Genomic DNA, 27,798 nt, shown 5'->3' with positions numbered 1-27,798 from the left:
GGATGTGTGCCTCAAGTGGTAGAATGCTTGCCTAGTATGAGGCCATAAGGCACTGAATTCAAACCTTGGTATCACCAAAAAAAAAAAAAACAACTAAAAATAAATACAACCATTGAATAACTCCTGCTCTAGACAAGTTATAACATCCACGGGGTTTCATATATTCTCACAGGAGTAACAAGATGTACTAAGTTGGGATAGAGCTAAGATTTGTATTTGGGTCATCTTTCAAATCCAGGTTTTTATCCTACCAGTTCCTTCTTCCTTTGGGAAGCAGTAGATAAGTTCTCTTTCAGTAAATAGGTATGGTACAGGAACAAAACTTTGAGAATAACAGGTGGCAATATATACACATAGGAGAGAGATGAGGAAGGATGATGGTGGGGCGAATCTAACCAAAATACATTATAAGCATGTATGGAAATGTCACAATGAGCCCCCTCCCCCCAGCAACTAATATGTGCTAATAAAAAATTTTTTTAAAGATACAAAACTGATAATGGTATCAGGAACTTGAAGGCATATGTTTCTAGTGGAGTTTCTCACAAGATCCCATAAGAATGCTGTATTGACTCATCACCCATCTCTGAGAAGAGAGGCAAATAGTGATTTGCCCAGGTGTAGTTTAAAGCAGACTCAGGACTAGAACCTCTTATTTTTAACTGACATTTTGGCCTTTTCCTTTGGGATTCTATAATTTGAAGAATTTTTGACACTTTTTTTCAGGTCAAAGAGTAATCTGATCTTATTACTTGTGTTTGTGAACACTAACATACCTCAGGGAAAATAAAGCACATAAATGTTTCATGCATCCACTGAAAAGCCCTCACACTTCACTCTCCTTCCTTTCTTCTTGCCATCATAGGCTTGGATAAAATTGAATTTCTCCAGAGCCACGAGAACCAGGAGATCTACCAGAAGGCCTTTGACCTCATTGAGCACTACTTTGGTGTAGAAGATGATGATAGCAGCCTGGCTCCCCAGGTGGATGAAACACAGCAGCAGTTCATCTTCCAGCAGCCTGAGGCCCCCATGGAGGGCTTCCAGCTATAATGTCTGCCTCCGGGGAGGGGAGGGGATGGGAAGCACCACCAACCAGCAGAAGAGCAGCCCTCTGGTGGGCGGGAAGACAGCCCCCCATCATCAGCTACCGTACACCTGCTGCCCTGGAGACTGTGCTCTTGACATGCTCTGCCCCCTTCCCTGGAGGGAGCACCCTCTGGACTGACAGAACCATCTGAGGCTCACATTTGGGTTTTGTGACAAGAAGGGGACGTGTTGGGTTTTTCTTCCTTACACTATATTTTGACTGCACACATGTCTTTAACCCAGGAGCCCAGGGGTAGACAAAGGAGGACTGAGGTAATCAATTTGCACCTTTTTTTAATTTTTATTTTTTTCTTTAGTGGTGACTTCCTTCCCGTTTATCTTCCTTCATCCTTCCCAGTCCTCTGCCCTGATCTGTGTAACTCTTATCTTGGGTACTTGAGCAGATGGAATTACCCCAGAGGTGGGAGGTGGGAGGGGAGGGGAGAAGTCCAAAACAAAGTGTTCTTGCTCTGACAGAATATTAATCTTATATGCTTGGATTGAGTTATTTAATTGTTTTTTTTCCTTTGCACATTTTTCTTGTATTAAGGTTGCTTTTCCCAAGAGCCATGAGTTCCTGGTTTTAGAAATCCCAGCTGCCAGCATTGTCTGGGAATAGAGGCTGATAGGGAGGCCACCATGAGACAAAGGCCCCTCTCTCCCTCTGACCCTTAGCCCAGACCTCCTTAATTTGGGAGACCCCTCACTCTTCTGGGGCATTTACACCAGTGGGAGTGGAGGGGAGGAGCACAGGCCTTCAGACAGGGCTTCCCAAGTGTAGCTACTGACCCCATGTTTCCTACCCACCTTCCAAATGGTGCAACCCAACTTCATTTGTTTACTTGAAAATTCCCCTCAGAGTTGAATGAACCTCTGAGGTGGCTGTATTTTCTCCTAAGCTTGAGACAGGAGGCTGTGGTCCCTTTCTCCTGAGGAGAAAAGTTCTTGCTCTGATGACCCATAAGTTGCAGAGGAGGTTGGAGTGATAGTGTCATGTATTGGGATAGTCAGGGATCCCTGCCTTTGGCCTTTCTTCTTCCTCTTCCATAGTTGGATCATGTATATTTTACTTCCAAAGGAGAGAATGTCAAATAGCTCTGTATTTTTTTATATTCTATATATTAGGTAGGTCAATCTTAATTGGTCTGAGGAGAAGGAACCGTCTGTAATTTCTTTGATTAGGATACTGTGAGGAACACAAAAAGATGTGGAAGCTCTCCTGCTCAGAAAGCCTGAGCTTGGTCCTTTTCCTCTCTGCTTGGATTCTGGACCACCCCTTGGGACCAACCCTCAGCTCTGGAACCTTTATAAAGCAGATCAGCGTGTTGTGATTGTCCCAGTAGCTGAAGGGAGTGAGGAAAGGCCTCAAAGCCTGGTGACATCTACTACTTTAGTCCTCCTTCTTAGCATCCTGCTTGTATCAGGAAACCCAGAAAGCAGTCTGCCTTCTCAAACTCAATCTCAAAGGCCATTATCCACATACTTTGTCACACACAGCTGCCTCTCCTATTATAGAAACTTAGCAGCCTGAATATTCCTGGAGAACTGTTGGTATCTTCCCTGTTTGGGATCCTTGTACCTGGTTTGAGTTTTCCTTTCCTTGTGACAATTATAATCCAGATTCCTTTTCTTTGTCCCTGAGTAAAGCTAGTGTAGTGCCTCAGTGGCTTGCCTGTGCCTCTGGTGGGTTATATATGAGAGTAAAGCCCAGCTGTTGGGGATGTGGTAGAGGAAGTTGTCAGCTAATTGTAGAGTAGCTGTGGAGCTGGCAGCAGTCTGCTCTGCCCTTTGCATCATCTGCACTGTGGTTAGTTAGAGATGTCCTGCTCTAAGCTACAAACATCTAAGAACGACAAACATTGTCGTTCTTGCTCCCATTCCTATATAACCCCTTTTGGCTCAGGTGAAATCTATACCCCTTTGCTTACGGAACTAAAGTTCAGGTTCTGATTGTTGGCTATTGGTCTTGAATTTGCCCTCACTCAAGAACCATTTTCTGAGGAAGACATTTAGGACTAGCAGTTTATACTGAACAATCACACTAGTCTTGTGCTTCCATGTTGAGTCAGACGCTACTTGTCAGTTTAGGATTGGCCTCCCCAATCTCCTGGGAAGGGGTGGGACCTTTTTCACCTGGCCTGTTGCCTCCATTACAAAACTATTCCAAAGGACAACTTCCACCACTGCCCACCATCAACCTTGTCTGAAGGTCAGAGCAACTTAGCAGGATCTACTTTATACATCTCAAGCAACAGTTAAAACAGTTAAGTTCCTGACTACAGCCAGATTCTTAGTGTGAGACAGAAATTTTCTGCTTTCCCAACTGGTCCTCTAAAATCTGTTTGGCTTCTGATCTGGGTCCTCTAACAGATGGAAGACTGTTGGTCATGCAGCTGCTGCTTAAAGCCAGTTTCTCCAAAGACTTTAAAGGCAGAATTCTACTGGTACAATGTGTGGACAAATTTCAGAGAAAACTGGCTTCTTGGAGATTTTCCTTGTGTCTATCCCTAATCATATTTTCCCTAAATTTCCTTATAGTCCATAGGTGAAGTTCTTTCAGCCCAAAGAGGGAGTAACTTTTTTTTTTTTTTTTTTTTTTTGGTGGTGGTACTAGGGATTGAACTCAGGGCCTTGTGCTTGCTAGGCAGGCACACTACCACTGGATCCATGCCCCTAGACCATAACATCATCTTTGTATCTCTTCCTCTCCTTTGGCCATCTTGTGAAGAGCTACTCTTTTTGGACACCCCACCCCTAAACTCTAGATACTGCCCTAGGTGAGATCAGAGCTTTTCTAGCAGATTTCTGAATGGTTAATGGCTAATCTGGAGGGGCTTCCCAGTCTATTAGAGCTTCTCAGTGAGCCATGTTTTTGGAATCCTCATATATCAACACATGACTCTTACATCCATTTTAAGATCTCTAGTGGGGGTGGAGGTATCTAGGTGTGGATTAAGAGAACAAGGGTCTTTTTCCTAGCTCGGATGTTCAAGTACTGATTTGAACAGTGCCAGTTACTGTTTATTGCCAGCCTCTCTAGGCATTCCACCCCCAGGTCATCTTCTCTACTACTAAAAGGGTCTCTGGTCTTAGAAGCCTATCTCCAGTTTGCAGCTATCTCCAGGACCATCAGGCCTTGGTGATAGCTGCAGCCTTCTGGTAGAACTATGGGGCTTCTGTCCTCCACACACCAGCCTGGTTACTTGGGTCTGTGGGCACAAATGACCCTTCCAAGGAGCACGAGTTGATGACTTCATCTTTTGGATACCTTTTATGTACCTCCTTACCTAGGACCCTTATATCTACAGCTCTACCTTTGGTTCCCTGGAATCCATTTCCCAGGAGCCCCATTTTTTGGAGCTAAACTGCACAGATTATAGCTGCTATTGTACTTAATTTTGAGAGGAAAAAGACTCTAGGCAAGGACTTTCTAATTCTCTCAATCCAAACTAATTTAAAAGGAAAACTGCCTAGCAAAATGAATTATTTCCATTTTCTCATGTCTACTTGCCTGGGAAGCAGAGGAAAGCCTAGTGATAATAACCTCCTCAGCCCACATGCTTCTCTTTGAAGGCCCTAGCTCTTTTGTTGAGGCCTCCTCTCTTCTTCCCTAGACTTACTCAGCTTGGTATCACCCTCTTAGGTATTCCTTAATAGATTGATCCTGTGGGCTCAGATTCTAGGTTCGTAGTTCAAAACGGGAACCAACTTCTTTAGGTCCCTACAGACACTCCAAAGACCCAATAGAGATGGCTGGGGGACTTCCCTGGCAGGCTGGGGAAGGGTTGTAAGGCACCGAACCATAGGAAATACTTATGACCAGTAGCAGCATCTTCCAGGAAGTACTGCCCTACAAGGTAGTGAGGGTGAAACTCAAAATGCTCAGTGTGTGTTTCTTCTGGCCATTTAGGATTACACATTCTAGACCAACTTTGTCCAGCATTTTTTTGTGTGTTTTATCATTTGAATTCTTTTGTTAAACCAACAACCTCAGAATTTGACCCTGTAGGGATATAAGTGGTGGGTACTAGCTGCTCTTTGGCCAAGGCCTTCATAAATGATTAAGTCATCCAATTGTCTATCCCCTACCCCCACCCCAGAAAAAGACCATGACAAGGGAAGTATTTGAGATCGAAACCAACCAAATCTGTGTCTTAAAACTGTTGTTTTCCTTTGAGAGGGCATTTTACTTCAAGCCTGGACTGTGTGCAGGACCAAAACTGGCTGTGCAAGAAGCATCGTTAAATTAAGGGACCCAGAACATCCTGGGAGAAAGGTTTGTGTGATGTGTTTTCAGGGGCTTGGGCCTGCCTACCTACTTCTGAGCTAGCCTAACTACTAATGCCCACATTTGAACATACTGGGAACCTCTTTGCTACTCACTAGTCCTGCTCTCCTTTGTATGTCTGGCTTTTAGCCTCTATGCCATGCCCAGGAGGCTGTAAAGGAGGAAATCACAGCTCACATCCTGAGACTGGGAACCCCTGACTCAGGTTCCTTAAAGAGTCCAGAGTATGTGACTCGAAGGCTCTGGAGCTGGATATTGGCTTTTTTAGCCAGCTCTTGTGGGAAATGCCTTTTTTTAACTTAATAAGGGAAGGGGCCATGAGATCTCAGCTACCCAGCAGACAGGATGTCCCCAAGCACGGCTTGGGTTTGCAGCTAAGGACCTGAGGAAGGTGAAGTGAATCCTCATTGCTGTTGCTTTCCAAATTCATTTTCTTTCATTTTTTTAAGAACTCTAAATTCTGGCTATTTTTCGTGTCCTCAGGGCCCTTGGGTAGACAGAAAGCTTGATGATTTCAGAGCAGACATAGGCCAAGAAACCGTGTAGCATTGAGTGTGCTGAGTCCAGACAAATGATATTTATATACACATCCAAATTTGAAGAGAAAATGTATTTCTTTAGGTTTCAAACACTGTAATAGATATAAAGCAAAAATAAAAACCTGTTGCAAAGTTCTAAATTGTCTTCTTTCATTTAGAGTGACCCTGGATGAGATTATTTAGAAGTGAACAAGGATTTTAAACCTGTAGCTTATCAGTGGAAATGAGAATTACACCAAGCCAGCTGCCAGTGGCTCACATAATCCTAGCTACTTGGGAGGCTGAGATCAGGAAGATAGCAGTTCAAGGCCAGCCTGAGGCAAATAGCTCGAGAAACCCCTATCTCTAAAATAATAAGAGCCAAGAGGCAGTAGAATACCTGCTTTGCAAGTGCAAAGCCCTGAGTTCAAACCCCATTCCCACCAAAAAAAAAAAAATTATACCAAGCTGGACACAAAGGCATGTGCCTATAGTCCCAGCTACTCTGGAGGATGAGTCAGGAGGATTGCTTGAATCTAGGAGTTCAAAGCCAGCCTAGGCAACAGTGAGACCTCTGTTTCAATAAGAAAAAACACCAACTTGTTTCTGCTATTAGATTTTTTTAATTGGCTTTATTGCCATGGAATTGACATACAATAAATCCTATGTTTAGAATGTACATTTTCATGAGAGGCAGAGATGGAAAAATCATAGTTAAAGGCCAGCTTAGGCAAATAGGGCAAAAAAAAAGTTATGGAGACCTGCATCTCAACAAGCAAGCTGGTTCCTGTCTATATCCCAGGTAGGTGAGAGGGGGAGGTATGAGGATCTCAGTATAGCTGGCCCTGGTCAAAAAAGTGAGACCCTACCAAAAAATTAAGGCAAAAAAGGCTGGGACATGACACAAGTGGTAAAGTACCAGCAATAAGTGCAAGGCTCTGAGTTCAAAACCCCAGTATCACAAAAAATAGGTAATTTTGACAAGTTCATGCACCCATGAAACCATCACAATCAAGATGGTGAACATATATCTATCACCTCCCTAAGTGTCTGCCTCTTGGGAGTCCCTCGTCCTCCTCCCATCCCAGCAAACAGTGATGTGTGTTTTCTCACTTTAGTTTGAATTTTCTAGAGTTTCTCTAACCACTGTAGATTCAGCATCATTCCACAGCCTTTTGTCCTTATTAAAGTCAAATCTCAAATCTCTCCCTTAAGTTTAGATCAATTCCTAAAGCAGATTTAGTGAAGCAACCAAAAATTGATTAAACCCACAAGGAAGGTAGTTTGTGCTAGGGATTGAAGATGGGGTCTCGAGCATGTTAGGTAAGCACTCTTAACCACTGAGCTACAACCCCACCCCAAACATTTTTAAAAACCATGAAATAGGTCTTGAACAGTACTATGTGGCAGTATTAAATTTAAGTTTCTGCTCAGCAACAACCTGCAAAAGCTGCTATGTTTTACTGTGATCATCTCAATTGCTGCTTGTCCCAAGTCTACCACATGCTAACATTGTGGTATCCTTTTATAGCAGAGGAAAAGTAACCTTTTAACCCCTGTTTCTGTCAATGTTTTGTATTGCCTGCCTTCCCTGTAAGCACTTCCTGCCATATCCTCCACCTCATGCATAACTTTTTCGTGCTTACTAGATCCTTTCTCTGTCAAGAACACCTTTGTGGGCTCGCTCTCTCTCTCTCTCTCTCTCTCTCTCTCTCTGCTTCCCTTTCTGGCTGCTCTCGCTTCACCTCAGGCCCAGAAACAACAGTCAAGCAACCATGGGCTGAAACCTCTGATACTGTGAGCCAAGATAAATCTTACCTCCTTTAAAAAAAAAAAAACACCTTTGTGGGCTGGTGGAGTGGCTCAAATGGTAGAGTGCCTGCCTAGCAAGTGTGAGGTCCTGAGTTCAAACCACAGTACTCCCACCAAAAAAAAAAAACACCTTCTTTGTATATGTGACATCTTCAAAAGATTTCCAACATGGCTGGGCACCAGTGGCTCACCTCTGTATCCTAGCCACTTGGGAGGCAGAGATCAGGAGGATTGAGGTTCGAAGCCAGCCCCAGGCAAAAAGTCATAAGACCCAATCCCAAAAATAACACAAAAAAGGACTAGTGGAGTGACTCAAGTGGTAGAGCGCCTGCCTAGAAAATGTGAGGCCTGAGTTCAAACCCCACTATCACCAAAAAAATTTTTCAGCACTTCACTGCTAATGTTGTAATAGAAGTCCAGTCCTAATCTTCCTTTCCCTATTTAGCCTGTCCCACAAGAGAGCTAGGATAAATCAGCAGAGCAATGAGAAGACTCTGAAGTGACCTTAAAGCTGGGCCTCATAAGTGCTTGTTTTTTGGCACAAGGGCATTTTGGTGGTGGTTTGGTTTGTTTTGTTTTGTTGTGGTATGGGGGTTTGAACTCAGGGTCTTCACCTTGAACCAGTCCACCAGCCCTATTTTTGTGATGGGTTTTTTCAAGATAGGGTCTCACAAACTACTTGCCCAGGGTTGGCGTCAAACCTCGACCCTCCTAATCTCTCCCTCCTGAGTAGCTAGGATTACAGGCATCAGCACCAGTGCCCAGCTTGGTGGGATTTTTTTGTTTTGTCTTATGGATAGTACAGGGGATTGAACTTAGGTCCTCACGCTAGAACATTCTGGAAGAACAACATCTGCAAAAAACGGAAAAATCCTGGAAATAGTGAAAATAGTTGGGAAAAAAATGGCAATGGGTGGGCTGATGTAGTGGTTGAAGTGGAAGAGTGCTGCCTAGCAAGAGTGAGGCCCTGAGTTCAAGTCCCAGTCCCACAAAAGAAAAAAATGGCATAGGGCATGGGGAGGATTGGCTGGGAACAGGCAGAAACCAAACTAGTTTCAGATTTATGTTCAAGGATTGTTAGGGTTTATTCTGCATTTATAGGCAATGAGAATAAAGAACTGTGATCTCACCTGAGATAACAATTGTGTTTGCTTCTAAAAGATGTTTCCCTAAACTAACAAATCACAATGGAGAACCACGAAAAAAAACTGGCCTTTTTTCAACTTTAACCCTAGTGTAAAAGGGACCTTGCAGTGGGTGTGCCAAAGAAAAGGCTCGTGAATCTGCCTAACGCCAAAGTCCCTATGCAAGGATGGATCCCTTCCTGAAGACTGACTGCTAAACTGGTGATAGGGAGAGAAAAACAACCCATTTTCATAAGTTACTTGGACTCTGCCTCAGGGAAAGCCTGTTCTGGTGATTATTCCCTCTGGGTAAAAGGCGGAGTAGTAAGTAAAAAGAAGAGAATCTCTACTTTAACCACTCAAATATGGACGTGGCCTTGGACAAGTTATCTAGCTCTTGCCTCATTGTCCTATACAGTGACACTAATTTTTCCAGTTTACCGAACAAACTACTTAAATCAAGGAATTATGAGGATCAAGCAATAGATACAAGGAAAACAACACAATAAGCATTCAGAACTATCGTAACACCTCCATTGGAAGAGAGAGAAAATGAATGCCCAGTCACACAGCAATGTGGGGGATTACTTTAGGATTTAAATACTTAAATCCTGCTTCCCAGTCCAGCGCTTTGTATTTCTTCCTGAGTGCTCAGATTTCCTACATAGAGTCAGACATGTTCGCAGTATGGGAGTACAAAAAAGAAGAGCCAGGCGCTAGAGTTCGGGGGCCGAACATAGCTTGCGCGCTCTAAAATCGTGGCTCACACAGCCTGTGAGCGGACTGATGGCCCCTTTCCGACCTGCGGAGCACCTATTTGGATCTTAGGATGAAAGCCCATTCTATTGCATCTCGGGAGTTGTGGCCTACCCCGATGCATGAAGGGACAGGTAGTCCTTTCACGCCCCCGTCTCCGAAGCCACCGTCCTTTGGTCTTTCCCAGCACGCTCTGCGGCAGTGCCGGCTGCTGATTGGCTGCTGCGGGAGCGGGCGGCCCTTCAGGCAGCGGTTACCCGAGGTTTCCGGTGCAGAGCAGAGTGGGGGACGCCGTCCGACGTCGGCGGTGAGGTAAGTCCAGCGGCGGCTGATGAGACGAGAATTTCAGAGGCTCTGTGGGCCAGGACGCATCGACCAGCGGGGGATCGTGCTGATTCCGCGCGTGGGCTATGGAGCGCGGGAGGGTTGATGCTTTGCGCATGCGCGGGCGTGCCGCGCGGCTGGAGGGCGCTTAGGGCGTGGGTGTGTGCGCGCGCGCGCGGGGGCCCACGTGGGGTCTGCGAGGCGGGGGAGGGGTCAAGACTTGGGCGTCCGGCCACGTCAGTCTGCGGCCTAGAGCCAATCCCGCCCTCGGCCTGCTGCAGGGGGTCGTGTCGTGCCGGGAAGTGGCTTTGGGAGAAACGAGGTCTCTTTCCTCACTCTCTCCAGGAGCAGCCCTCCGAAAGCCTGCCAGGGCACTCTAGAGTCCCCTGACTGGCCAGCGACAGTGCTGTCCGGTGAAGGCCAACCAATTTGTTTGAAGAAGCTTTGTGCGCCTGGTTTTGGGTTTTCTAATCCAGTCTGCGGAGAATTTCGAAGTCTGAATAATAGCAACTGTATTTGTTTCTAAAGGGTTTGCCCTTAACCCAGCATTGCAAATCATAATGAAGAACCAAGACAAAAAGAATGGACCTGCCAAACAGTCCAGCTCAAAAAGCAGCCCGGGTCAACCGGAAGCGGGACCAGAGAAAACCCAGGGACGGCCCAGCCAGGCGGCTCCTGCGACAGAAGCTGAAGGTTCCGCCATCCAGGCTCCTGGGAAGACGGAGGGTGTGTGCCAACTCTGCTTTTCCAGCGCCAGAGGGAGGAGTTTGTGGTAGTGGCTTTGCTTTTGGAGTTAGAGGCTGAGGCCACTGTTTGCCCAGGAAGGAGGAAATGCAGAAGAAGAAAGGAAATAGTGCCCATCTGTGTAATCCCCACTTTCCTGGAAAGGGAGTAGAGCCTCCCACTCTCAGCCCTGGAATAGAACTGTTGGGAGCAGGCTCTGACAGGTTTAAACCTGAGCCACTCCACCAACCTATCTGACAGGTTTAAATGTGGTGACAGTTAAATGAGACACCTCCACCAGCAAAGCCAACTCCCCCAGAAACACCTCAGTCGCTGGTGGGTAATTGCCCTTTCTATTTGAGGCGTTTCTGGAACTGTATGCATAGAGAAAAAATGGCTTTTGAGGGGAAGCAGATGGGCTAGAGGTTGAGTTCTCCTTACATACTTTTTTTATGCTCTTAACAACATGTTCAGGTGGTAGTAAGAAATAGAACATTTTATAGTAAACTGAGGCTTAAAGAAATAGGCAACATTTAACCCAAACCAGTGAGTCTGGCTGGGCCTGAAAATAATCCCAGGCAGTGATCTGAACTTATTTCTCATCCACCCCTTATCCTTTCTTGCTATAGGTGCTCAAGCTAAAACAGCTCAGTCTGGGGCCCTCCGTGATGTTTCTGAGGAGCTGAGCCGCCAGTTGGAAGACATACTGAGTACATATTGTGTGGACAATAATCAGGGGGGCTCTGGTGAGGACGGAGCACAGGGTGAGCCCTCTGAACCCAAAGATGCAGAGAAGTCCCGAACCTTTGTGGCAAGAAACGGGGAGCCTGAGCCAGTGACTCCAGTAGTCAACGGTGAGAAGGAGACCTCTAAGGGGGAGCCAGGCACAGAAGAGATCCGGACAAGTGATGAGGTTGGAGACCGGGACCATCGAAGGCCACAGGAAAAGAAGAAAGCCAAGGGTTTGGGTACGAGAGGGCAGCTACTTGTAAGATTCGTAAGGGGAGGGAGGTTGGACTTGTTGTTCCATGGGCTAGCCTGCTTTGCCAGCATTCAGAGAAAACTACTTTTCAGAGCAGCCAAAGCCAGTGATGTAGGGTCACAGCATAGATGTGTGCAGGTTCCTCACTGCAAGACGTCCTACCCTTGGGAGTGAGTGGGGGCTGAAATCCAACCTGCTCTTCTCTTTGAGAAAGTGGAGAATAGGCCCGATAGACTGCTGTGCTTACCACAGCATGTGATCTTGGGCATATCCTTTCCCCTTTCTGCGTCTTAGTTTGCACATTTTTACAGTTAAAGAATTGGATTACACCAGGTTGAAAACTGAAATGCCTACATAAGCTAAGTTAGAGAACCAGGAGAGGGTCTACTTCATCCAAAGAGTTGACTGCCACATGGTTAGTTCCATGCTCTCAACTGACTAGTTGAATTGGCAACCAAAATAGTAGGAACCCAGAAAAACCCACCCATGGGTTCTATTTGCAGTCTCCATGTTAATCTGCTTGGGCCTCCCAGGGTTGATACTTCAGGAACCTGGTCTATGCTGTACATAGTAAGGACTCAGGAGACAGCTGGAAAGCAGTGAGGAAAAGATAGTGGTTGTCATTTGACAGCAGGGTGTGTGTATGTGTTTAGAATCTAGGTTAGGCTGGGCATGGTGGCCACACCTATAATCCCAGCACTGAGGAGGCTCTTGAGTTCAAAATCAGCCTGGGCTACATAGCAAGACCCTGTCAAAAAAAGAGAGAGAAAAAAAAAATCTTAAGTTAGGTGATATTACTCCCATGTCCTGGTCTCTATTTCCTCGACCTATTCTAACAACAGGGATTTTTTTTTTTTTTTAAATCTTAGGATCACATATATGGCAGGGATATTCACTTGAAAGTTCAGTTTGGCTATCTCTTTTTTTTTTTTTTGGCAGTACAGGGGTTTGAACTCAAGGCCTCACACTTGCTAGGCCAACATTCTACCATTTGAGCCACTCCATCACCCCTTTTTTGTTTTGGGTGTTTTCAGTATAGGGTCTCATGAACTATTTGCCCAGGCAGACCTTGAACAGTGATCCTCCAGATCTCTGCCTTCCGGATAGCTAGGATTATAGGTGTGAGCCACTGGCACCCAGCTTGGCTACATCTCTTGACAGGAAGTTAGTTAATTTTTCAAGCAAGCCTAAGACTTACTCCTTTTGGGATCTTACCTTGTCATGAGGTCCTTCCTAGCATTCAGCAGTAGCCCTGAATTTGCAGGTGGAACACCGGTTGGTAGAGCTGGCAGTGTTTTCCTTCTACCAGTGGTGCCCACCAAGAAGATTCCATAGAAATTCATTCATTTGTTCAGTAAGCATTTGTTAGTGAGCACGGAGTCTGTGGTGGTACTGTGGTGCTACATTGGTGGCAGGATTAAGTTCTTCTTCTAGCACCTTTTAAAGCTGCTTCATTACTCACAAGTGTGAGCCGGGGCCTGGAGGGGGCCCCCAAGAAGGGGTTTCATGCCTTTGCTCCTTGTGCTTACAGGGAAGGAGATCACATTGCTGATGCAAACACTGAACACGCTGAGTACCCCAGAGGAGAAGCTGGCAGCACTGTGCAAGAAGTATGCTGAACTGGTCAGTCCCCTCTTCTTCTGGTATTCTCCCTACCTTTGGAAAGTCAACAGGCTTTGAGGTGGAGGTGCAGGGGCAGCTGGCTGGCTTAATTCCTGATCAGATGTTCTCCAAACCTTTCCCTGGGGCAGACTGTAGAGGAGAAACGAAATGTGACATTCTTTGAAAAAAATTTCTCAGATTCCCAGGTGTTAGAGCCATAGCTCCTGGCCTGGGTCCCAGGTACCATAAGATCTTGCTCTTACATGTTTCTGTATACATCTCTTTAAAATGTAGAGATGCACTGTGCCGTTGTCACACTTAACAATATTAACACTAGTCACTTGCTATTCATTTTCCTTTTACTCCAGAGCAGTTCTTCATCTTCTCTCTTGTTCCCCATGATATTGACCTACTGCAGAACCAAATTCGTTATTCCGTGTGATGCCCTGCCTCTAGCTTTCTTGTCTTTGTGGTAGCACTTAACTTGTCCCTTTTTCTCTTTAGTTCTAAGTTAAGTGGAAATTAACTCTAGATACTTAATCAAATTCAATTTTTGCCACAAGAATTCTTAGGTAGTATTCTCTGCTTTATATTGCACCACAAGAAATACCAAGTGTGGTCTTTTGTTTTCATAGCATTGGGGATCGAATCCAGGGCCTCGAATATGCTAAGCAAATTATCTACCACTGAGCTATAGCCCTAGCCCCCGTGTATGGTTTTTCGGTGTTGTAAAAGTGTTGAGTGAATTCATGGGGCCAGTGATATCGCTCTTGTCAGGTCCCCCTCAGAATTTGAATTAGTAGATTCATCCATTGATGGTCATTGCCTATTTACTTATTGTAAAATCCTTTCAAACCATCTACATTTCCTAGTTGGTATTCTTAAGGAGCTTATCTCATCTGTAAAATGGGGTGAAATATGCTTCCTGCTTAATGGGATTCTTATAAGAACTAAATAAAAGAAAAATATAAAGAAGATAAACTCCATTTTGGAAAGACTTGGCTAGGGAAAGATTACTAGTGCAAAAGAGGAGGAAGTGAGCTGCTAGAGTGATCTGAGTAGAGGAGGGAAACTGAGGACCTATTCATGAGGACAGGGCTCCACCTCAGTGAGAGCATGGCCAGGTCTGTGACTTAGAGGAAAGGACAGATGCAAGTGGATTGGTGAATGGGGACTTTGTGCCACTGCTCCTGTAGTTTCTTCTGTGTGTTCCAGGGAAATAAGAAAGGTGGCTATAACCGGAGTGAGGGAGATTTGAAGGAGAGGATAAAATAGGTGTCTGGAAAAGGAGTATGAATAGCATGAGAAATGTAGTGGGGCCAGGCGCTGGTGGCTCATGCCTGTAGCTGCTTAGGAGGCAGAGATCAGGAGGTTCAAGGCTCGAAGCCAGCCTGAGCAAATAGTTCAAGAGACCCTATCTCAAAAAAAAAAAAAAAAATCACCAAAAAGGTCTAGTGAAGTGTCTCAAGATGTAAGCCCTGCGTTCAAGCCCTAGTACCGTGAAAAGAAAAAAGAAATGTAGTGGGATTGCTAGACTGCTAGACAGGTGGGGTCTTCCCAAAATTAGTGACTAAAATTACAGCGAGATTCTTCAAGGAGGGCTGCTTCACTGCTAGTGCTGAGTAAGAAAGAAGGTGCTTTACAGGGTCAATGGGCCAAGAGAGTGGAAGATAAAAGAAATGTAATCCAGGTAAGAAACTGAGTGATTGTTTAAAGGAGGGCTGAAAGAGACTGAAAGGTTGATGAGTCAGTGACATCTAGTAGACATCCAGTAAGGTAAGAGACTTTCTAGAGACCACAAAAACTGGTGGGAATGACCTAGAAAGAGGTGGTGGTAAGTCCTGGTCTGGAATCTTGGAATTGAACTAGCTACCAGGTGCAGTTTCTGGTAGTGACAAAGACTAGACCTGTGCTGTCCATGATAGCAGCCTTTAGCTAATTGATGTATGACTAGTCTGAATTTGGATCTGTTTGAAGTATAATATACACATCAGCTTTCAAAGCCCTAAGATAAAAGGAAGGAGTTAAAACAGCTCAAATTAATTTTTTTAGTTGATTCCCTCTTGAAATTCTGATGTTTGAGGCTGGAGATGTTGCTCAGTGGTACAGTGCTTGCCTACCACATACGAAGCCCTGGGTTCATCATCAGCACTGCAAAAACCTAGTGTTTTGAATATTCAGATTAAATCATTGTTGTTATATTAGGGACTGGGGATACAGTCCAGCAGTGAAGCTAACATGCTGAGTGAGACCTGGGGTTCAAGCCCCATCACCACCACCACCACTTCTAGAAAGGAAATTAAATTTCACCTATATCTTTTTTACTTTTTCCGTGTGGCCAACAGAAGATTTTAAATTATATATGTGGGTCACATTTTATATCTGCTGTCCAAAGTGGTGTAAGATCATGGGAGGTAAGCCAATCTAGAAAAAAGGAGTGAATCTGTGGACTTTGAAGACAGGGGCATCAGAAGGATTGTCTGTTTATATTGAAGTAGCCAAAAAATGAGAATAGTAATCATGGTGGAGTGTATAATAGTGAATTCTGGAAGTAATGAGAAAGAATGGTGGGGGGTCTGTGAATGGTTCAGAGATGGGGTTAGGGTTACAGTCACACTCTAGGGTTTGTGTAGCAAGTTGGGGCTGTGAAATGATATGAAGTGTCAAGAGCTCCCTCTTGTCAGAGCTGATATAGAATCTGGGATCTGCTGGCCTTGTGACACACTGCTCCCAGTGAGTTGTCCTTTCCTATCTCCCTTAGATGGGCCCTTGGGCTAACGTAGGGAGTTTGTAGGGGGAGCACGTAAAGGTCCTAGCCATATTAGCCTGTGAGAGTACTCTTGGCCTGAGCTGCTGCATGGAGTGGAAGGAAAGAACACCGCTCACCTCTGTTCAGGAGAGCCCCTCCGCCCCCCCCACCCCCACGCACTTACTGCCCTCTTCATCCCCAGCTGGAGGAGCACCGGAATTCACAGAAGCAGATGAAGCTCCTGCAGAAGAAGCAGAGCCAGCTGGTTCAGGAGAAGGATCACCTGCGAGGCGAGCACAGCAAGGCTGTTCTGGCCCGCAGTAAACTGGAGAGCCTGTGCCGAGAGCTGCAGCGGCACAACCGGTCACTCAAGGTAGGCAAGGGTGTGGCTTGGGTTTCTTAGAATTCATTGATCTTTGGTGGATTTTCCCTTTAAAAGACACAATATAAAAATGTACTCCCCAGGGCTGCAGGTGTTGCTCAGTGGTAGAGCACTTACCTAGAAGCCTTGGGGTTCTATCCCTAGCATAAGGTAGTATAGGCACACCACCCAGTAATGGCCTGCCTTTGAGAGGACTACTTACTGCTAGTACATGTCAAGTGGTTACAGTAAAAGAGTAAAATTGCTAAGAAAACCACAAATGAAGTGGGCTCAATATTTCCAAGATATAGTCCCTTGCTATGTTAGTCAGTTTTACCTTTGCATAACAAATACCTAAGTGAATCAGTTCATAAAGACCAAAGGTAGCCAGTGGCTCACACCTGTAATCCTAGCTACTCAGGAAGCAGAAATTAGGAGGATCATGGTTGTAAACCATCCCCGGCAAATAGTTTGTGAGACCCTATCTCAGGAAAAAAAAAAAAATGCACCACAAAAAAAGGGCCAGTGGAGTGGCTCCAGTGGTAGATTGCCTGCCTAGCAAGCATGAGGCCCTGAGTTCAAACCCCAGTGCTGCCAAAAAAAAAAAGACTAAAGGTTTATTCTGGCTCATAGTTTTGGAGAGATTCTAGTCTACAACCAGGTGAGGCCTCTGGTGAGGGAGGGGGTACAGAACATCATTGCAGGAGTGCATGGCAGAGCAAAAGTTCTTACATCATAGCTGGGTAGCAAAAAGATGGGGACAGACTGGGTCTTATTATCCCTTTAAAGGCACACCTACAATAACCTAAAGAAAAGGTTCCAGTGCTTCTCAATAGTGTCACAGTGGATACCAAACCTTTTCCAAATAAACCTTTGTGGGTCCTTAAGATTCAGAGTATAGCACCTGATAAGCAGAGATGTAGCACTTGTCCAGAGGTTCATCATTCAGAAGCCTGAGTTCTATTCCCGTTGTGCTTCTCCCAGTATAGGCTAGTATAGGATCACTCTGTGATTAAAGCCTGCTCACTGCCATGAACTCTTTTTTTTTTTTTTTTTTTTTTTTTTGAGGCACTAGGGTTTTAACTCAGGGTCTCATGCTTGCTAAGCAGGTACACTTACCACTTGAGCCACTCCACCAGCACTTGCCATGAACTCTAGATGTGAATAGGTGGTATTTTGAAACTTGTTTTGTTTTTAGTTGATGTCATTTAGAATATTGTCCATAAAGGTAACATACATTTGTCAAAGATGACAAGGGCTGGGCATGATGACTCTCACCCACAATCCCAGCTGCACAGATGGTAAAAGGATTACCATCCCAGGCTGGCCTCTGGCAAAAATGCAAAACCCTGTCCAAAAAATAACTAAAGCAAAAGAGGCCTAGGGTATGGCTCAAGTGATACAGCACCTGTCTAGCAAGCACAAAGCCCTAATTGCAAACCCAAAAAAAAAAAAAAAAGGCAAAACTGTTTTTAAAAATTAAATGTAGCTAGGTACCAGTAGCTGTAATCCCAGCTACTTGGGAGGCTGAAATCGGGAGGATTTAAGTTCAAGGCCAGCCTAAAACAAATAGTTGGAAAGACTCCAAAATAACCAGGGCAAAATGGACTGGAGGTGTGGCTCAAGGAGTAGAGCACCTGCTTTGCAAGTGTGAAGCCCTGAGTTTAAACCCCAAATTCACCAAAAAAAAAAAGTAATAATTGCCCACCCTCCTCAACTCCAATACCACCATTTATTTCATCCCCGTGAAATAAGCCACTTAAATGTTAGTTTAAGTGCAGCCTTCTAACATTCCTCTATATATGTAAAATCTTATGTTCAGATTTTAAATGAAATTATGACACCAGTACTGACTGATTGCAGTACTGGAGTTTGAACTCAGGGCCTTAATGCTTGCTAGGCAAATGCTCTACTGCTTGAGCCACTTTGCCAGCTATGTTTTGTGTTGGATATTTTCAAGATAGGGTCTTGCAAACCATTTGCCCAGGCTAGCTTCAAGCTGTGATCCTCCTGATCTCTGCCTCTCCAATAGCTAGGATTATAGGTGTGAGCCACTGCACCCTGCTCACCAATACTCTAGTAGTTTTGTATCCTGTTCCCTTTTCTCACTTTAAACCTTATCTTTCCATCTCATTTCACACAGGGCCATCTCATTTTTTTTTAACAACATTGTTAGGTAGATAATAGTATATTTGATCAGTGGCCAACTTAAAATATTTTGGATTGTTTGTAATTTTTCACCATTACAGAGCTGCAATGAAAATTCTTATTCTGTATGTACAGTAGTGTAGAGTTTATCTATAGAATAAATCTCAGCATTCAGATGGCCAGTTCAAAGAGTATGCAGATTTTAAATTTTGATAGTTTTTTCCAAATTGCCTTCCAGTAAGGGGACAATTACACCCCCATCAACAAAGACTGCCTAGTTCTACACAACTCTGGATATCACTGAATGATAACAACTTGGTCTCTGGGAGGAATGAGGGAACAAACCACATTAAAACAGGAATATTTGGTCTGAAAGCTGGGAAAACAGACGTCAGAAGATTGAAATTGCTGTAGAATGGCACTTAACATGTGTGCCTACATTTTTCTAGGAAGAGAATCTCACTTGATGTCGCCTGATTTATACAGGGATACATTAGGAAACCCCAGTGTATGCCTGCCTGCTTCTTATTTGGGTAGCAGGAAAGGCTGTTGGCAGAGACTCTGTGAACTAGTTGGGGGAGCCTTGTGTGGCTGGCTAGGAAGCAGTGAGTGATGGTGCTGGGGCTTGTTTCTTTGCCCAGGAAGAAGGCGTGCAGCGGGCCCGGGAGGAGGAGGAGAAGCGCAAAGAGGTGACCTCACACTTCCAGGTGACACTGAATGACATTCAACTACAGATGGAGCAGCATAATGAACGCAACTCCAAGTTGCGCCAAGAGAATATGGAGCTGGCTGAGAGGCTCAAGAAGCTGATTGAGCAATATGAGCTACGTGAAGAGGTGAGGTTGTTGTGGTCAGCCACCATGGTCAGCATATTGTCAGACACTAGGATAGCTAGTCACTGGGATAGCATTCTTCAGATTTTGTTTCATTCATCCTCCTTCCTTGAAAAGAGAGTAATGTCATTCCTCATTGATGAGGAACTGGAGTATGGAGAAGCAACTCACCAATAGCCACACAGTCCACAGTCCCTTGTCCCAAATGCCATAGCCAGGTATCTGCTATATTTAAGCAGTGAAACTTGCAGATAGTCACCTCTTTTATGAGCAGCCTCAAAATGGTGTAGATGAAGTTTAGCTGACAGCTTATGACAATATCAGTCTTAAGAGATTTTTAGAATTTGAAATTTTAGGGAAGGAGGCTAGACCCTTGGTCAGTAATGGACTCCAGGAGCTATTGTCCACAATTACTTGCTGCTTCTGCCATTTGAAAGGACTAGCATCAGCTGCTTCCTCCCAAGCCCTTGAGTCTTTGGATCCCCTGTGCCAGTCACTTGACTAATTCTGGGCCTCATTCTTTGCCATGAGAAGAGAGAACTGCAGCTACTTTAAAGAGTTGGCAGGAGGCTTGTTCTGGACCAGGTTTTTTTTTTAGGGCCAGGATAAGACAAGCAAGACCTGTGGTCTTGAGCTCATAAGTCAGTATGGTGATCTTTTGGGTACAGGGACTAGAGAGGACTCCCTGACCCACCCCTTCTTACACTTCATCCTGTAGGAGCAAGACTGCTTGTATTTGGTTTGAGAGCAGTTGGTCTGGTTCTTATCCCTCAGCTCTGAAAGACATGGAGGCTTTCTGGGCCACTAGAGTGAGGCAGCCACTCCAAGAATCTGAGTATTCTCTTTTCTTATCCACCCGCCCTTTCCCAAAGGCAGAAAGCTCTTGGTGCTGTCTGTTCAGGAGGAGGTATGGATCCCCCAGACTCTGTGGCTTCTCACTTATAGTCCTCCAGAACCTGTCTGAACCCTTACAGTCAGATTCAGCCATCCCATTTGCCCTTTCTGAGCCTTTGAACCTTATATCACAGACAACTGGAACTCATTCTGTCCCATACTGGGACTGTCTTCGTGATACCTCCCCTTCCCCATTCAAAAAAAAAAAATTGAAGCCAGGCGCTAGTGGCTCACACCTGTAATCCTAGCTACTCAGGAGGATCATGGTTCAAAACCAGCCCAGGCAATCTTGAAGAAACCCATCACCAAAAAAGGGCTGGTGGAGTGGCTTAAGGTGTAGGCCCTGAGTTCAAACCCAGTACCACACACACACACACACACACACACGCACACACACACACACACACTTTGATTCCCCACATTCCTTATTTCATTAAGTCCAGGGGATTTTACCTTTGATGTAGTACTTGAGTCTGTCAACCTTCTCCATCTGACTTTGACCTGGTCTAGGTCCCTAGTGCTCATCCAGAACCAGGGCAGCCATTCTTTAGGATGCACATGTCTAGTCTTGCTTATAGATATGACAAGTTGGCCGGTGATGTAGCTCAATGGTAGAATGCTTGCCTAGCATGTGTAAGGCCAATCTCTGGCCGCTGAGCTGGGTTGTTTATAAATATGTCGTTCCCAATCACAAGGGAATCAGGGACTGCAAAAGGTGAGGACAGTTGGTCAGTATTGGATCCAGAAGACATGGGGCCTGCATCCTGTAGTACACACAGAAGTCTTAACATGTCAGATCAAAATGGGAGGCCCTGGTTTCCACAGATGGGACTTCCCTACAAGCCCTGGGCCTCTCTGAGAAAGGATCTCCTAACAAGCAGACCCTTCCTACCACTTTCCTGCAGCATATCGACAAAGTCTTCAAACATAAGGACCTACAGCAGCAGCTGGTGGATGCCAAGCTCCAGCAGGCCCAGGAGATGCTGAAGGAGGCAGAGGAGCGGCACCAGCGGGAAAAGGACTTTGTGAGGCTCATGCTTCAGAGCTGGGGATGGGGGGAAGGAGGGCTGGGTTCTGGCTTAGCTCAGGGTTTAGTTTATATGTATAGGAGATGTTCTGCCTAGCCAGTCAGTCCACTGCTTGTCCAAATAGCAGTTTGACAGCCTCAGTGGGTTTGGTACTTTGGCATACAGAGGGCAAACATAAGTTAGGTGCCTGTGGCTCATGACTGTAATCCTAGATACTTGGAATCTGAAAGATCAGGAAGATTGCAGTTTGAAGCCAGCCCCAGCAAGTAATTCATGAGACCTCCATCTCCAAAATAACCACAGCAAAATGGGCTAGAGGTGTGGCACAAGTGGTAGGGCACATACTTTACAAGCATGGAGCCTTGAGTTCAAACCCCAATCCCACCAAAAAATAAAAAGAAGGCCAAATACAGCCCCTGGGGGCTTCTGACAGGGTCGCGGTCCTGTCTTGGAAACAGCTCCTGAAAGAGGCAGTGGAGTCCCAAAGGATGTGCGAGCTGATGAAGCAGCAGGAGACCCACCTGAAGCAGCAGGTGAGACTGGAACCTGATGAGCCTTCAAGATCCCTTGCCTGGGCCCCACCCATCTTGGAATAAAGCAAGACACTAATTCTGGGGCTGACCCTGCCCCACCTGCTGTGTGTTTAGCATCTGTATGAATGGTGCTCAGGTGGCTATGTGAGCTCATATGACTTCATTCCTACCTCAGGAGTGTTTTGTTTTTTTCAGGCAATGGGGACAGAAGAGTTGTTTTTAGTTTTTAAGAGGCAGGGTCTTGCTGGGCACTGGTGACTTACACCTGTAATCCTAGCTACTCAGAAGGTAGACATCAGGAAGATCACTGTTCAGAGCCAACCCAAGCAAATAATTCACAAGACCCTTTCTTGGAAAAAAAACATCACAAAGGGCTGGTGGACTCAAGGTGTAGGCCCTGAGTTCAACCCAAAACTCAAAAAGAAAAAAAAAAAAAAAAAAAAAAGGCAATGTCTTAGTTTGTTGAAGTCATCCCGAATCCTATTTTCCAGGCTTAGCATTTTGGATTATATCCTTAAAAATACACTGATTAGGTTTTGTTTTACTGGAAAATGGTATCTCAATAGACCAATGACTCAACATGCTAAGGAGATGTCTGAGTGAGTTGACCTGAAGTACCTTTACTAGAAGCCCAGTCTAACCTGTAGGCTTCTTTCTCACCCAGCTGGCCCTGTACACAGAGAAGTTTGAGGAGTTCCAGAACACTCTTTCCAAAAGCAGCGAGGTATTCACCACATTCAAACAGGAGATGGAAAAGGTAATGGTGGTTGAGGCCAGGTGTGGCTGCAGGGGAACAACCACTTCATTCAGAATTGAACATGGGATCTGCTTTCAAAAAGCCACCACCTAGGGTAGCTCACCAGAGCTGTACACAGTATCTGGGATTAGTATCAAAGGGGGCCATTAGAGGGAATCAAAACCTTTTCTCCTGGCGAAGGGGTGGTCTTGTCATTCTTATTATCAGAGGCATACATTGGTTAGGTTTGGTTTGGTTTGGTTTGTTTCAGTGCTAGGGCCTATGCATGCTTAGCATAGCACTCAACTACTGAGTTACACTTCCAACCCCAATGGTGGATTTTTAACTTGAGACTTTCTGGTGGCAAACTGGCACAGACATGATGATCACCTTGAAGACAAAGATGCACAGACAGCCCTGCTCTGACTGTTTTCCTTCATCTGTTATGTAACACAGATGACTAAGAAGATCAAGAAGCTTGAGAAAGAAACCACCATGTACCGGTCTCGGTGGGAGAGCAGCAACAAGGCCCTGCTTGAAATGGCTGAAGAGGTGAGTAGAGGGTGGCTGGAGCTGGGGATAAGGGTGCAATTGTGGTGTGTCAGGCTCTTTCCTCTCCCTTCTCCCACTCAGTGACACTGAAGTGGACCTGAGATTCCCAGATCTGTCCAAAGGCAGTGCCAGCCTCCCATGGGAGGGGGGCGGTCCTGTGGTAGATCTGCAGTGAACCCAAGGGAGCAAATGAAAGAAGGGGTTCAAGGAGCACAAGAAAAATAGGTCTCCCAACTACACGTGTGCAGCTCATGTGCAGAACAATGTAAATACTTTGTGACTTCATGACCTGCAATGTAGAAGAAAGGAACTGCAAGCCAGAGTGTCAAAATGGGTTGTTGTCACCTAGTTCTTTGAACATTATTTTGAAACCTGAGGTTGGTGTTAGTATCCTGGGTTTTTTTGTTGTTGGCAGTACTGGGATTTTTTTTTTTTTTTTGGTCTGGTACTGGGGTTTGAACTCAGGACCTATTCCTTGAGCCATTCCACCAGCCTTTTTTTTTTTTTTTTTTTTTTAAGATGGGGCTTTTTCAAGACAGGGTCTCACGAACTATTTGCCTTGGCTGGCTTTGAACCTTAGTCTCCTGATCTCTACCTCCTGAGTAGCTAGGATTACAGGCATGAGCCATCAGTGCCCAGCTGGTACTGGGATTTAAACTCAGGGCCTCAGGCTTGCTAGGCAGGCACTCTTAACACTCTGCCAGCCCTGTTTTCTATTGGGTAGTTTGGAGATAGGGTCTTCTGAACTATTTTCCCAGGGCTAGCTTTGAACCTCAGTCCTCCTGATCGCTGCCTCCTGAGTAAGTAGAATTACACTGGCACCTAGTTTAGTGTCCTGTTTTGCAGGTGAGATAGTCTCAGAAGCCATGTTCTTTGCCATGGTCATCTGGTAGCTGTCTTGTCTGACCTCCAAGATGTTCCCCTTGTCTGTACTACACTGCCCCCAGTTGATAGTCAAGTCATGCCATAAACCAAGAGACCAGCTTTTGAATGGAGACTGCTCCCAACCTTGTTGAAATGAGTGTTTCCTACTGAGTGTGGTTTTACGTCAGGGTTTGCTGGGAAACCTGGCACTGAAAGTTCCGTTTCTCTCCCCAGAAAACACTCCGGGACAAAGAGCTAGAAGGCCTGCAGGTAAAAATCCAACGGCTGGAGAAGCTGTGCCGGGCGCTGCAGACAGAGCGCAATGACCTGAACAAGAGGGTACAGGACCTGAGTGCTGGTGGTCAAGGCCCTCTCACTGACAATGGCCCTGAGCAGAAGCCGGAGGCTGCTTCTGTCTCCAAGGAGCAGGGTGGTGAGGGGCCTGGGGCTCAAGCACCCAGCTCCCCAAGTTTCACAGAAGCTTCTGGCTGCCCAGGAGCTCAAAGCACAGAAGCTTTAGGCCAAACAGGGCCCCAGGAGCCCGCCTCTGCCACTGCCACTGCCTAGAGATCCTGGTGCTTGGGGCGTGCTGGGAAGGGAGCAGCAGCCCAGCCAGGCCTGGCCCATACAGCTCCCATGCTGAGCAGCCCAGTGCTGAGGCCAGGATGTTTGGCATCTGGCACTTTGCAGTTTTGGATTTTGTGGGTCAGTTTAACATACATGGGGCATATGTGCAAGGCCTCATACAGTTACATCTGTAAGTGTACAGTGGGCTTGCACTGAGGGTGGGTGTACAGATGAAGTCAGTGGCTCCTCTGTGAGCTGAAGTCTTACAGAAGAGGTGTCATCTATAGCTGCTATCACAGTGAGCTAGCAGGTCAAGTGACTTGAGTATTTACTTGCCTGATTTGGAACTTATACCCCTCCCAGCCCTTCAGAGCTCATGACAAGTAATACACCCAGGCCTGGACTCTATTTTTTGTGAGCAGGACTGGGACAGTTCATGCTCTTTTAGCTTCCCTGGAGGCTTCATTGCTTCTCTTGGCCTGAGAACAATGACTGGGCAGAGCTTTGAGGTAGTACTTGATGCTGATGGTTGAGCTGCTTTCCTGCCTAGGACAAGGAACCTGGAGGCTGTTTCTGTATGGGATGATATGATGACCAGGAGCCCTTTGGGCACCACTTCCCCTGCCCTCTGGTAGTACCAGGACCAGGCCAATGTTGCTTCTCAGTAGCCTTATCATTCACAGGTGCCTCTCTAGCCTGCACAAATGATTGACAAGAGATCACCCAAAGGATTCTTTCTGAAGGTTTTAGTTTTGCATGTGACAGTTCATATTGAGGATCTTCTAAGAAAGGAAGAGGGGTGCTATAGCAGTGGTCCCAGGTGCCTGGCCTCCAGTGCCCTACCCCTCACCAACTCAGCTGGCTCCTCTGCCATGCTAGTGCTGAGGTTTCCTATTTGGGAACATCAGATTATTAAGAGAAAAGAAAGGGCTTCTGATGGTTTTGGCATCAAGCTTGCCTATATGTTTCAATCCTGGGAGGCCACTACTGGTTCCCATCACCACCATCACCATGCATTTTTCTGGGCCCCAGGTCCAGATGCCCCCTTAGCTTTATGGGTCTGTTTTTGATTCTTTCCCACCCCCACCCAAATGGGCAGTCCTTGAGATTTTTCCCAGGTGACTACTTTGCCCAAAAAACGAGTTCTCCTTGGGAATCCACTTCTAATGTTGAAGCTCCCAGGCAGGGCGCTGAAAGGTAAAGAATGAATTTCAACTATAGACTTGGCCCAGGAAATCCACAAAGTGACTCCAGCATTTGTGTTGCCCATCCCATCACTCCCTTCTACATACTATGTTTTATATTTTATGTTTAGCAGCTCTGTATGCTAAAAGTTCTGGTTTCACACTTGCCATAGTTTTGGCCAGTCTGCACAGAGTAATTTTCTGGGGCAACAGGATGAGTTTTGGAAGCAAGCCTGTGCTGGGCTAGAGGTACAGCCCCATCTATAGCTGAGCCTCAGCTTCAGCAAGCTCAGGGAGCCACAAACCAAGCTATGGTGGGTGGGGTTTTGCTTTTGTTGAACTAGCTCATTGTCCTGCAAGTCCCTTTATCTCCCACAACTCACCCTTAAATTCCCCAGATAAATAGGTTCACGAAGAATGTTATGGATTGTGTTGTGACTTAGACCAGAAATGGCAAACTGATTCCCTCCACTCCCTTGTCCCAGGCAGGTGTCACTGATCTGCTTTAGAGGGCTTTCTGTTAGCCTGGTATATCCTTAACTCAAGATACCCCAGCAGCAGTTTGAGTGTTGGGACTTCTTTGCCATGCCTGGTTGAGATCCGCACTCCTGTGTATTTCTTCCCTTCTTCCAAATCCCTGTATCTGGCATGATCCCTGCCTCTTTCCTGCTCCGGTAAAGCCGCCTTCCTCCTCCTGTTTCTGTGCCAGATGGAGGTACACAAACTGTTAACTCCACAGGATTTGCCAGATCATAGAGATGCAGGGAGGAGGCAGAGAGATCTGCCTGCCCCTTTGGAGAAAGTGGAAAAGCCTACAATGACTCGTAATTGTCTGCCTCGCTTCAGCTACCTCTTAAAGCCCATGGGGAGTTGGGGCTATTGGATCCCAGTGTGTGGGATGGGAGGCTACAGTGCTCAGGTGGCCTAAGACCAGGTGCAACCTTGCTCTAGCTTCATCCATTTCTAGGCACCCAGACCCATCTATAAATGGGAGTCTTTCTCTTCCTGTCCATTGACCGAATCTTACCAATCACTACAGCTGCTCTGCTTTCCAAAGTCCGCCCAGGATCCTGGGCCAGATGCAGGGGAGGTGGCCTATCTGTGAGTGAGGGCCAGTGCCTTCCTCACCCAGGTGAGTCCCATACACATGACCTCAGTTTTAGGACCAATAGCTGTGTTGGTTTCTTAGATTGTTAGCTTTTCCTCCAGGGGACCACAGTAGGTAAGGCTCAGAGCCCAGGGACCTTGGCTCTGCCAACAGTTAACTTGTATTTAGGACCTTGTTCAGTTGATAGCTTCATGCACACCGTGTCCGCAGCACTTTTTGTCTTATTTTCCATGAGGTTTTTGGACCATGGGCTGAGCTCAGGCACTTTCTGTAAGAATGTTATTTCTGTAAAGATGGTTATTTAACCCTCTTCCACCCCCATTGTGGTGGCCCTGCTGAGTGCTGCCCCAGCACTCCCACCTTGCACAGTACAGAGGTGGTCATCCTGGACAGCCAAGCACCTGCCTGCCCCTCTTTGCCCTGCTTGGGAGTGGAGGGCTGCTTCTGTCCCTGTAACTTACCACCCAACCTGGCCACCCAGACTTGTTTGAAACTGTGCTGATAGCTTTTTTTGTCCCCTTTTGGTATTCACAACAGCCAGGGACTTGATATTGATGTATTTTACACCACATTAAATAAAGAGTCTGTTGCCTTACTTGTTTTGCTCCTGACCTGTGTGGTCATTTGATACTTTTGAATCCATTCAGTCTCCTCCATTGTCACTGGCTTCTGTGGATCTGCTACAAAGTGGCCATGACTGTACCCTGACATCCTGCATCTTCCAGAATAATCTGCCTTCCAGTAGTCACCACAAGCTCAAGACATTGACTGACTTGGCATGTTTGGCAAGGTGCTTACAAACATAAGAGTGTCAGAGGATTTCTTTCACTAAAAAAAAAAAAAAAAAGCCCTGTGTGATGGTTCAGGCATGAAATCCCAGCACTGGGGAGCAGAGGCAGGATTGAGTTTAAGGGCATACCTAGACCTTGTTTGTTTTAAATAATCCCTGGCCTTGGGTCACAGGCTAGTGAGGGGAGAGGTACTTTTAGGGAACAGGAGACCCTGCTAAATGGCAGACAGTAT

General features: G+C 45.9%; 2 protein-coding genes across 4 annotated transcripts in view; both read left to right on the top strand.

The window, feature by feature from the left end:
- The window catches only part of Kpna6 (karyopherin subunit alpha 6), a 47,763-nt gene extending 41,707 nt beyond the window's left edge, over positions 1-6,056 (top strand). For all 3 annotated transcript variants that reach the window (XM_020163105.2, XM_074080693.1, XM_074080692.1), the window contains exon 14: positions 866-6,056. In XM_020163105.2, coding sequence (XP_020018694.1) covers positions 866-1,053 — 188 coding nt within the window. In that variant the 3' untranslated portion in view covers positions 1,054-6,056. The remainder of the gene's footprint in view (positions 1-865) is intronic.
- Positions 6,057-10,119: 4,063 nt separating this feature from the next.
- Txlna (taxilin alpha) lies at positions 10,120-27,370 on the top strand. The gene is given in 11 exon segments (XM_020163107.2): positions 10,120-10,637; positions 11,264-11,314; positions 11,317-11,602; positions 13,148-13,239; positions 16,170-16,340; positions 19,118-19,312; positions 21,109-21,228; positions 21,690-21,764; positions 22,429-22,521; positions 22,957-23,052; positions 24,151-27,370. Coding segments are annotated over 11 exon segments (1,656 nt in total). The 5' UTR covers positions 10,120-10,493; the 3' UTR covers positions 24,484-27,370.
- Positions 27,371-27,798: the final 428 nt, after the last annotated feature.

This window comes from Castor canadensis, chromosome 7 (genome assembly GCF_047511655.1).
Source record: "Castor canadensis chromosome 7, mCasCan1.hap1v2, whole genome shotgun sequence".
Taxonomy (NCBI): Eukaryota; Metazoa; Chordata; class Mammalia; order Rodentia; family Castoridae; genus Castor; species Castor canadensis.
This window is presented reverse-complemented; position numbering and strand designations above follow the sequence as displayed.